Genomic DNA, 12,196 nt, shown 5'->3' on the forward strand with positions numbered 1-12,196 from the left:
CGCTGTGGCTGTTGTTTACGTCCGGATACTTGCTCGCTGTCTTCCGAGGACCCTTGAGATGGCCGGATATCATCAGGCAGGGTTTTGTTGATTGGTTGTTTTGCTCTGGAAGGTTTGGAAGGGTGAATGCCCGTTGCTTGGCTTTGTGGGCCATCGATCACCGCCACTAGAAACCACGTTGTTATGCTCATATTGTATACGAACCTGGAGAGTCGCATCTCAGTAGGTGTGTTTTGGAGGGGTCTCGTAGCCTAGCCAAGAAATTACAAGGCCACAGAGCTGTGGAGCACCTGGAATCGTTTCTGAATACCGTTTTCTGTCGAAAAACCAGAGATGTTTCATCTTCATCGGGGACCAGAATACGACAAAAACATGGGCCTTTCGCGAACCCGAGACCCAGAGGTGGACCGTTCTCGTTTCCAGGTAGACGTGTCTCGCCTCTCTCGAGTAACCGGTTTACGATAACTCTCGAATCGATGCTGTCTTTGGGAAGAGAAGCGGCAGACGATGGGATACACAGTGATCTTATACAGCATAATTGACCGTAGATGAAGGTCAGCAGCCGGGTCAGCGGCCTTGCGATGCGCGCCGGAGGCGGTTTCAATGACTAGCTAGCCAATTGAGCAATTGACTGAGAGACACAGATTCGATTCCCTGCCGGCGAGACTAAACAAAGTTGATGTTTTACGTCTAGGATGGAAAGGGACACTGTCCATTTCGCATCACCATGACACATCAATAGGAAGTATAACAAAATATGAGCACACACAGGCGGGTAACTACATTTTTGCTAACGGAAGGAGGGAGATGACCGGTAACTTCCCGAATGAGGGGGGTCGTTTTCAATCGAGCATGCCATTAGCTAGACATGCCATACTCTGATTGAATTTCCTGCTTTTCCGCCGCCACCCGTCCCTCAAGAAAGATTCTTTCCAAAATGGCTAACAGATCGACAACAGCTGAATACTTCCATTTTTTGTTCTGGGGGTGCTTTCGCGGAAGAAACCGTTGGTAGAACGGGGCCACCGCTGTCCACAGTTTCGATGCAACAATGTTATGGGCGATCTGATACAAAAGACAGTGTGTGTGTCACACCGAGGAAACCTGGCAGAACACTTTAGGTGCCAACTAAGAAAAATAGACTTCCCCCAGATTCTGAATGAAAACATTTCTACGCTCTGGCCCAGTGGTTCCATGATAGTATTCGCAACCAAGTCAAGCACACCCAGCGCGTACTGTTCTAGGGCAGTCCTCCTGTGCAGCTTATCTCCCTCTCGCAATTTGTCGAGTTTCGCGGTGTGGAGACTGAAAAAGCCTCTTATCTCCCTGTTCCACTGACTGTTCTTAAGTTCCTGTCCAGTTTCTCTAGGAATCAACGGTTTTCGGTCGCTTATAATGTAAACTCGTTATCAGTCGACGGAGACCTGTCCATTTCTTTTACATCTTCGTGACTCTCCAAACTTACTGGACAATCAGGCAATATGTTCTCTATGCTCTAGTGTAGGCAAGTGGGGCAGGTCAAGAACACAGCTGTTCTTAAATAATATGGAAAGGGAGTCTACATTGGAGTCTATCTATACATCATTATGTATAATCATAGTTTTATTCATATGCATTAACGGAGTACTGCAGCCCCCCCCAACTCCCAGAGGAACGTGGAGCTTCGCGGCTAGATATATAAACCCCGTAAAGATTGGTCCCTGCCCTGTAATAGAATGAACAGAGTGCAATTCGGCAATCGCGGGGGCGTGCAAGAAGCAGTACGTGACACTCAGTGTTAGCTGGAATCTTTTATGGGAGTTCAGGAAAAGAGTTCGACAGGCGAGCGATCGACTTGTTTGACACCAGCAGAAAGTGATCGCAGAGATGATTCAACACAGGATTATAGGAGTCAGTGGACTCGCAGAGGCAGTTTGTGAATTACTCGAGTGCAAGTGGCCAGTTTGTTCGTCTTCCGGCTGTGTCAGAATGACCGACAAAGGCAAAAGTCAAGAGGAGACGAGAGATAAGCCAAGTTCAGCGTCAGAAACACACACGGCACAAACAGCACTTTCTTATTGTTTCTGGTACCGCTCGTTCTAAACCGCCAATCTCAACATGCTCCTCGTGAGAAGAGAGAGCTTCGTGGACGTGTATACGTTAGACCAGTCATGACGGGAAACGGCTCACAGGGAAACATTCCCTCGCCTCTCTCTGCCATCGTTTTCTCTCTTTCGCCCCCCCCCCCCCCCCCCCCTCCTCCCCCTCTTTCGTGAGCGGGGCTGTCAAAAAACAAATGCACTCAATTCTCGTTCTTTCCCTTTGTGTGTCTTTTGTTTCTCTTTCTTCTGTAAAGACGACGGCGTTCTCTTTACACCACGTGCCTCAGTGCTTCCTGGTCCTCATAGATTCATAATCCCGTGTGCTCAGAGACGGGATTATGTGCTGACGAACTCGACTGTCTTGTCCCCTTATGGAGACACGACCAAGGAGAAGAAGCGAAACAGAGGAGAAAAGAGAAAATTTTCGAGTCACCCAATTCTGTACACTAGATGGTCTGACGGGTTTTCCAGTGTGGCGTCACGATCAGTCATTTGAGCTCCCCTTTAGGATATAATCAAGAGAACTGCAAACCGGGTCCGTCGCAGAAAACAATGAGGCATCCAGAAGAGCATAACGTCGTGTACGACTTCTCTGCTTTGTTCTTTGGCCTGTCCCGTCCGTCCACGGAAAATGGAGAATGCAAAAATAAGATATTGCATTCGTCTCTTGGTCGTAACGCCTGAGAAGAAGCGAGCGACCACAACCCCACAGCCTCGATCTTTTCAAGTCTGCATCATGTCTGAGTACTGGAGCAAAAAGAACGACATCATGTCAAGAAACGTTTCCTAGAGGACTGCGATGGCCGCATACACCTGGGAAGGGGGGACACGGACGCGGTTCTTGTAGACGAGAGGAAGCGCTTAATCGAGATCTGGCGCACCAGGGGCTCCTGAAGACAAGAGACAAGTTCCGAAAACCCTCAGCAGACATTCACCCCTTTGTAAAGAAAGAACTTCTGCAACGAACCCCATTGTTGAAACGAGAGCAACAAGTGGCGTTTCGGTTCGCTTTACTCCTAAAATTAGTATCATTGGTTTTTGGCGCCTGCATTTTTATTTCCAACTTCACCTGCTTCGGTTCCACGATTGTGACGCGGCTGTTGCCAACCTGCCCAGTCGAGTGAAAGTTTCTCTTCCTTTTTCGCCCTCGCACTATTCACCTCTTCTCTTCTCGCTTTCTTCCTCCCCCGCCTCTAAGCACGCTCAGTCCTTCATAGGCTTACGCGGCGCTGGCCCTCCCGCAGGTCTGGCCATGATGATTTGGTCCACGCGAAGAACTGTCAGTGCGGCGTCAGCGCCTAGACGGAGGGCCCACTGCTTCATCATGTGATGGTCATAGATTTTCTTTTCAACAGCATTAACCGTCAACGAAGAAGGAGCACCTGTAGCCACCGCGCTCTTGGCTGACGGATAGCAAACGCTAATGTCTGTGTTAACACCGTCGTGAACGCGACCCTGGCCATGCGCCGCATGCAAAGCCGCCAGAACCTCTGAAAAACAGAAACGCAATCGACACACTCCACATTCTTGACATGCAGATGCGATGACAAATGCGTCTCTATACATGTATGTAAATGCGTGCACGTGTCGGGTTGCACCAGTAGAGGAAACTCGACTTCAAAGGTTGATGACCGCGCGAATGGACATTCCATAAATACAACACTTGCAGCTGCTTAGGTTCCTTGTATGCACACATATACTGATTTGTCTATGCGCCACTGATGCGTCGCGTCTTTGTCGTGTAACTTCTCGGATTTGTGTTGTTTTGCTGAAACGTCGACAAAAGTCGACTTCCAGTCTCAGTTTCTGCTCACCAGTGCCACTGTGCCCGGAGCTCTCAGCGAGAAGGCGAGGAATCATCTCGAAGGCTTCGCCGAATTTCAACACTGCGTACTGTTCTACGCCTGGCAGGGTTGCGCCGAACGCCTACGCGAGAACGGAAGAACACGATCACCGAAGTAAGCACGCAGGTAGAGAAGAATGAATGCAATGACAATTGAAAGAGACATGACAGAAAGAGTGTGTATACTTATGTACACAACCGTATTGCTACGCCACGGCCACATCACATTTCTTTGCATATATCCACGTTGACGTACGTAACTTTACGTATGCGTGCATTCAGTTCCATGCATACTTCCTCCAGAAGAAATGACGCAGTCATTTTCTGCTCCTCTCACCGCAAACTTTCTAGACATCTCCATTTCCGTTGCCCCTGCTCCGGCGACGAGACGAGGATCTTTTGTCAGAGCCTTGACGAGGTTGGCGGCGTCATCGATCGCTCTTTCCGCTTCATCGAGGACTGACGGAGTGCTGCCTCTCAGGACGACGGTACATACGCGAGAGTCTTTTGTCAGAATGTTGGTAACTTTTTTCGACGAGATTTCAGAGACGGAAATGGAGAGACACGAACCCAATTCGTCCGGCGTGGGGACACCCTGAGGAAAGAAAAACACACCCGACAGGGAAAAACGCGAACCATGACATCGATGACAACACGAGCGAGCATACGTAATGTTTGGGGAGAGTCATAAAACGGAGGAAGAAAGAAAACCAAAGAGAGAAGACCACGGAAGAAGAGGAATTACAGCGTGCCGGAGATGCAGTCGAGCGTCACAGAAGGAAAAGGAGACTTTCTTTCGCTTGTGAAGAGGACCACGTTCTCCCAAACGATCCAAGGAAACACGAGTTTATGCGAGAAACCGAAGAAAAACAAGAGAACCTCCCATCGAGTCTCTTTGCTTCTCCATTTTGCCTCCCTTTTCTACAGTTTTGCCCAGCATTGAATGATTCGCATCTAGAGACACGTCGAGGGCGGAGCCTTACGAGCCTAACGACCGCGGTCGCGCCCAGGGCTCTGCAGAGGCGGCGGGTCTCAAACTTGGACTGGATCTGGAGACAGCCACACAAAGAGAACCCGGAAGGACAAGCGCGGAATCGAACAACAGCGAACTAGAATACCTCTCCCTCAGCTCGAGGGGGCAAAGCACCCCGTTGAGGTCGAACGTCCAGAACACCAAGAAAAGTAAAATTCTACTTTGTTTTCATAAACGTGCATACGGAGGCGGCTAACCAGCAATGTGATATCACCGTAATGTACACACACACATGCGTGTTTGCACAATGTATTCTTCTCTCTGCAATGACGCCTGCCTATATGCATACACATCTGTGTGTGCCTAATATAGACTATTTACCTTCAGCGTGAGGATATCGTATTTGTTGCAAAAATGCTGTGCAACGTCACTGATGGCTCCTCCGTGAACAATGATAACTTCGACGCCTGCGTCTTTGATGCCTTTGATAATTTCCTCCATCTGTCTCTCCTCTCCCTTGGTGAAATTTTTCAGTTCTTCGGCATTGTGCACAAGGACCGTTCCCTTCGCCTCGGTTGTCGAGCACTCAAGGCCGCAACCGAGCACCATGACCTTGCAGTTTTGTTTGCTCTCCACACTTCCTGCATATCGAACAAGGTCCCCCGAAGAGAAAAACAAGACAAAGGGGTGATATAAAACCCATTTAGAGATGCGAACTGGCAATTACACAACATGGCTGCTCCTCCTTTCGCCGCATGCGGTCACGCACATAACCTCTCGCTCTCCACAAACGCATGTGCAGTACGCACCAGTACCCGCAGAAAACAAAGGGAATCACGCAAACTGCGGTCGACGTATCCGTTTTACATAGCCATTTTTCTCGTTTTGTCTCGGCTCTTTCTCTCATTCCTCTCACAAAAATACCGGTAAAACATAATGCATCGTAAAAAGTAGCTAGCCGAGCAGGTCCCACACCAAAGCAGTATATTGAGCGTGCATGAGAGACAACTCCACAAACGAGAACACAGTGACAGGCGTATATAGAGAAATATACATTTGGAAGTTAAAGGCAACGGACGCATATACACACACATTCTTGATCAAATATGCTCCCCTGTACATCCACGGGGAAAACGTCTGTCTGGGGCTTACCGCTGGGTGGTCTTGTGACAACCATTCCTTTGAGAACAACCGACTGGGAGAGTCGTCCTCCAACCAACTTTGCAACTCGAATGTTTTCCACGTCAAAGTCTTTAGGGTTGTTGGGAGGCATGACCATTGCGGCGGCCTGGGCGACGAGCTTGTGGAGGCGACCTTCGGCGCACAGCGGCTTGGTCCCCACCGTCGACTCCAGGACTGCAGAGACAGAGCAACCCTACGGAGAAAAACACGCGGTCCACGGCTGACGACGCCAGAACAGAGGGCGTCGGGGACGGCAGGGGCGAAGACAGCGACGCCTCGCATTACGCATGCGGAACAGTTCTGGATTTTTTCCGCAGGTGTTTGGCCGCTCGCGCAAAAGCGGGTTTTGCGTCCACCGCTCCGCTTCGATGAGAAACCCCTCTTCACGTGCGTATGGAGAGACACAGCGAAATGTGGGATGGTGACATACGCGTTCTTCCATGAGCACGTGCACTTGCAGGCATCTTCTTTTACCTTCAGCGAGAGCCTGTTCATCGGTCAGACTCTTGAGTGTGTGGCACACGCTCTCTTCCAAGAAGGCAGGCAGCTTGGCGACGGCCATCTCGTAGCCGCGCACGACGTCATTCGGATGCAGGCCTTGCTTCAAGAGATACTCTGCCTGAACACGGATGCCAAGAAATCGCGAAACGCGACACAGAAGGTTGAGGGGCAGAAAAACGTCAAGACGACGGCAGAGCCGAAGCCGTGGACAGACACGGCATCCAGAGGAACACGTGAAGACGCCACGATCAGAGCGCACCCCAGCGAGCAGGTAACGAGAGAAGTCGCGTGCACGGGAGCGGAAGCGGCGAACACGAAGAGACATCTCCAATTGTGCGTTTCTTTTCCTTTACACCAATCCCTGTGTACATCCTGGTGGGCTGCGCATCGCTCATGGGTGGCATAACAGCCACAAGCACATCGGCGAGCATCCCAGACCTGTTCTCAGCTGAAGCTCCCGACAGAGCAGACGCGGCTTCTTCGTCTCGCACGAAGTCCATGTTCCTCGCGTGATGTGACTCTTCTCTCTGTAGCTGTAGTCCGGTCAGTTCCTTTACCTGCGCCAGAAGTTGCCCAGCGAAGACGAGAAGAAGATTGACGGCGCCGCCAAACTCCTGCTGCTGCATCTCTGCCGCCAGCGCGAGCATCTTCGCCGCGGGGTGCTGGACCTCGAGTTCCTTCACGATCAGCGCGGTGTGAGCAGTCACGATTCGCTTCCCGAGCGAAGTGACGACCAACTTTGACAAACTGTTCGGCCCTGCGAAAGGCGACACGCCAAACACGCCGGCCGATGTGGCGAGACGGCCGCATCCACACGCCCTCAAAGACTGACTTGAATCGATAGACAGCCAGAATGCCTAGTTTCTGAAACAGGGCTGACCAGTTTGGATGCAAACACACGAGACCTGTAAGGCGAAACAGATATACCCTTTGTGTACATCAAGTCTCTGAAGAAAAGCTCACCGAGAGAAGTACGAGTCAGATCGGTGAGCGCCTTGCACGCGTCTATGTTCTTCGCCGTCACTTCATCGATACCCGTGAAGCTCCGGTGGCCCTCCTTCAGGAGGCCCGAGAGGCCGTACCGGTTTGCGAACTGCAAAGAGAAGCGAGCGAAATGAGGAAAAAATGGGGAAATCCAAAACACATCCAAAGACCTCAATACGACTGCGGTTCCAGTCTCTGCGCAGTTCCGTATATATAGATATATAGATATATATGCCAGTGGGCGTATTTCGTACATGCGCATATGCATATGAGTCCATGTATTTGGTCTTGATGCTGTAGACGCGCATGTCTTCTTTACGTTCAACTGTGCCGGGGGAAGGAAGACGGCTATCGTGAAGGCTCCTCTTCCTCTTGTCAGAAGGTAGTCCACACAGGGAGGTGAAGGCGAGAGACCGAACCGGCTCACCAAGGAAGACCGACACCACGTCTATTGGAAGCGGAATGGAAACGCAACGACGCAGAATTGCCCGCCGCATACAGCGTGCGTTCCTCCACATATCTGGATATACACTAGGGCATCTATATGTTTGCACACGAGTTCCGGATCTTGCCGTAGATTCACTTCGCACCACCAAAACTTGAGTCAGACGCAGGTGGCCCTCGCGCACACATCGAGAGTCAAGTATTGGAAGGAAACGCAGACATGTAGGTCGAGTAGCAACAGGGAAGATGTCCCTTTCGGCCTACCCCAGCAGGAAGACATCCTCGACGATAGAACTGACAGAAGCGAGGAGGAGACTCACCATTCTGGTGGATGAAATGAAAATCGATGGCAGAGGAAGTTCCCAGTAAGAGCGCTGCAATAGAGAAGAACGCCGGCTCTCTGTTAATCACGTGTGCGTCCAGAGAGCAGAAGCAGCCGGGAGAACGAGAAGGCGGAGAAGAAAACGAGAAGGTTGGAGGTAAAGAACTCGTGGGGGGGGAGAGGAGGCGACTGAGTGAAGAGAAAGAGACACTGCGCGGGAGGTAGGCGGCGAAGTGAAGTTTGAAGAAGATGAACGGAAGGGGAAAAGAAAGAACGAAGGTGAAAAGAACGAGATTTGGGTAAGTCACCCTGTGCATGCAGGGAAGACACGTGGCACACAAGTGCGAAGGTGAAGGGTTACTTCCGGACAAGAAGGGGGGGGAACCCGGATGTATGTGGAGGGACGAAAAGAACGGGAAAAACTCCGTACGTTTTTTGCAGCAGAAAAAATTAAATGTCGCCGTTCTTCTTCCACTTCTCTCGATCCTACGCCCGCTCACCTTACCGTCGTGGAGATAAGCGAGAAAAACAAATCCCGATGCAGCTGAAGGGAGAGAGTAAGATCGCACAACAGAGAGGAGTACTCGATGCTCAGTCGCAAGAGCACCGAAACAGAAAAACAAAACAGCGGGAGCGGAGAGAGAAAGAACACAGCAGAAGAAAGGAAGATGCTACACACCTGTCACCGCCCTCTCCCTCGACGCCTCACCCTCTTTTCTCCCACCTGTGCGCCGCGTGCTCTCGCTGTGTGTCTTCCTCGTCCGAGAAGCAGTATAGGGCTCCGCTGCCTGGTGATCTGGACGCAAAAAATCCGCATGCACATGCGGGACCTTCGCTGGCGATGAGATGAACTATCCATGGTGAAGAAGCCTCTACCTTTGTCCGCCGATGGGTCTTTACAAAGAATGATCTCGCTCCCCTGTTTCCGTGTCTTCAATTCTCTCGAAACTGTTTAAATGCGGTGTCTGAGACGAGTGCGACAGATGGAGCAGGAGGGGGAAAGAGAGGAAAGCAGCAGTATAATTGCCAGGAGGCGATACGGATACTCGCTTGCGGAGTTGCATTCATATCCAGACATGATGAACCTTCCTCAGGTCCCCCAAGAAGAAGTTGGCGGACGCGAAAGTGAAGGAAGAACTCGACAGACAGCACGAGAAATGTCAACATAGATACGACGCAGTTGACACATGCGTTACTCAGATGCTCGAACACGACCAAAAATCCAAGAGGAAATATGCCCGACTTCAGCAGTGCAAGTCTCAGTGGGTAAGCGAAGAAGAGATGCAAACAGAGATACACATGTGCAGTTAAATGCATATAGACTGTACACTACCCGTATCAGCAGTTCTGTCTAAATGTAATGATAAACACACTTGCACATAAGTACGAGACGTCGCAAGAGGCGGCAGAACACGCAACACGCGAAAGAATCGGCGGGAGAAACGAAGGCGGAAAGGAGACAAATGGAACAACAAATGAAAAAAAGGAAGCGCAGGGGAAAGGGAAGAAACATGAGTGTCGGTTCAGTGGTGGTTCTCTGGAATTCCACGTGACCATCTAGCAGGCGAATGCCTGTTCTTTGTTTTACGTCGGGAGTTTTTGTACAGTCACATTCCGACGAAGACGTCTTGATTTTGTGAGGTGGCTACTCACCAAATGCCGGACAAAAGAGAAAAAACATTTTTCTCTTAACCCTTTGTATTTGCGCATTACGCTGACTCACGCCTGGTCAGTGGACGGTGTCCGCAAACAGGGATTTTTTTGTCGTTTTGCTCATCTCTTTTGTGTCTCTTCCTCTCTGTCTCTCTCTGCCCTCTTCGGTCTGAACATTTCCTTCACTCGGCTCTCTCTACCTGCAGCTCTCCACTATTTTTCACTAGCTAGTGTTCTCCTTTCCTTGGCACCACCTCTTGTCTGTGTCTCCACTTCTCGCTTCTGCTCTCTTTCTGTTTTCTCTATCCCTTTCGCTCTCTTCGTGGGCTCCCCTCTTGTCTCTTCTCTCTTGCTTCTTCCTAGAGAAGCCGGTAGTGGGAACCAGAAGCGCAAATCTCTCGACAAGGCAGCAAAGACATGCAAAACTGTTTAACTAGGATCCAGCAACGACCAACTGAATCGGTCAAACTGGAAAAGCGGGTGAAGAGTGAAGGCTTATTCATGGTTCCCTCACTAGACAGAGGCTTCCTCGCGGGAAAGAAGCATTGCGAGATGCAGGCTGTGCGTTTACCCGTGTTTATACCCGAGCAATGCATGTAGATATATCTTTCAGATACATCACCGAACATAAGCAGTCGCATAGCCGAGAGGTGCTCGAGCTCATGAGCGCGATTTCCCCAACAGATACGTACCATCCGCAGGTACCTCATTTCCAGGCATGAAGCACATATACCCCTCTATTGTACAGGTGTGGTGTGTGAGTGTGCCTCTGGGTATATTCATGTAAAGACGAATGCACAAATCAGTTAAGCATGTATATGCATACACTGACGGTAAGACGAATTCTCTATAAGAGGCGCGCCTGCGGTAATTTCGGTGTTTCGCAGCGTTTAGGGTGCATGTACTAGACAGTTAGACGGGCGCATGCGATGGAGAAATGCTTTTTGCACCATTCCAATGAAAAACCACTTCTCCCTCATGAAATATATCCCCGCTCACACACAAGCTGACTGGATGTGCAGGCATGAGGATGAAATGAGTGGACGCATATGCAGATATCTGCGTGCATATATATATATATATATATATATACATATATATATATATACATGTGTATACATAATGGCACACAGATTTTTATCCATCTTTGAATCCATACATATAGAGACTCCCACGAGGTAGCTGGCATCCAAAGCGATCCGGCTTGTTCAGTCGTGACTGCTAGCGAGCGGCGGTGAAATGGGGAGGCCGCAGGGTACCTGATTGATCCAAGACGAGTCCCCAAGAGATCTACCTCACCACATCATATAGTCGTACTAGTGCCTCAACATGTCTCTCTATACATACATGTACAGATGCAGATGGGGATATGAATAAAATAGCAATCGCCGACCCGCAATTCGGTTGATGTAGAAGTTGTACACTGCGCTTGTCACCAATGAGGGATCGTGGATTTCTCCCCTTGTTGCAGTCTAAGCATGGGAATGGTACACGTAAGATAACTTGAGACATGCAGACCAGTTATGCATATTTCCTGAATACCTCTACATACACACATCCGAGTATGCCGTGAACGGCGAAACCGAAATACAGGTATGTGGCCTAGAACCTGAGGGAGTCACGCGGCAAACGCACATCTGTGGAAACGTGCAAGGCCCCAGTTTCCTTGTTATATCTCGTTGAGAACGGCTTGTGGATGTTTTTTTGAATGTATCGAAGAAGACGGTCGCGCACATCTTTCAAACTCTCAGCGGCGTACAGGAGCGGCTGGTACGTGGTGATGGGGAACTCCTGCTGCGCTGCGTCTTCAGGATGCCACTGAAGAATCTTCACCTGCAAAAGACAGAGGAAAGGGGGAGCGAGACGCAGCGAAAATAGAAAAAAGGCCCACGAGGTCTCAGCACGAAGAAGAAAAGCAACACTGTACAGAAACTGCAACACGGCCTAGTGCCGGTAGCCAGTCCGGAAATTGCTTTTTCCGGATGCTGCTAATGAGATTCCCCATGGAAAAGAAAGGCGGAAACAGGCAGAAACGACACAAAAACACAGAACCGTCAACAGAGCGAAAGGAAAAAATGGAAACGAAAACGAAGCAAGATAGAGGGGCACCAGAAAACAGCAAAAAGACTACTCCTAAGAAAGGGGCACACGATACCGGGTGGTGTAGCACTACAGAAGAAACGACAGATACATACGTGTGCGGACGTGCATAC

At 50.0% G+C, this 12,196-nt stretch overlaps 1 protein-coding gene across 1 annotated transcript; it reads right to left on the reverse strand.

Moving 5' to 3' along the window:
- Positions 1-2,942: 2,942 nt before the first annotated feature.
- On the reverse strand, positions 2,943-8,331 carry NCLIV_012700 (putative TCP-1/cpn60 family chaperonin; the record flags this gene model as incomplete). The annotated part of the gene is made up of 11 exons (XM_003881457.1): positions 2,943-2,971; positions 3,305-3,571; positions 3,896-4,007; positions 4,262-4,519; positions 4,908-4,973; positions 5,279-5,538; positions 6,050-6,253; positions 6,554-6,698; positions 7,138-7,337; positions 7,544-7,673; positions 8,329-8,331. The coding sequence occupies 11 exons, from the start codon at positions 8,329-8,331 to the stop codon at positions 2,943-2,945; spliced, it is 1,674 nt and encodes a 557-aa protein (XP_003881506.1).
- Between the last annotated feature and the right edge of the window lie 3,865 nt (positions 8,332-12,196).

Source organism: Neospora caninum, chromosome V, assembly GCF_000208865.1.
Source record: "Neospora caninum Liverpool complete genome, chromosome V".
NCBI lineage: Eukaryota > Apicomplexa > Conoidasida > Eucoccidiorida > Sarcocystidae > Neospora > Neospora caninum.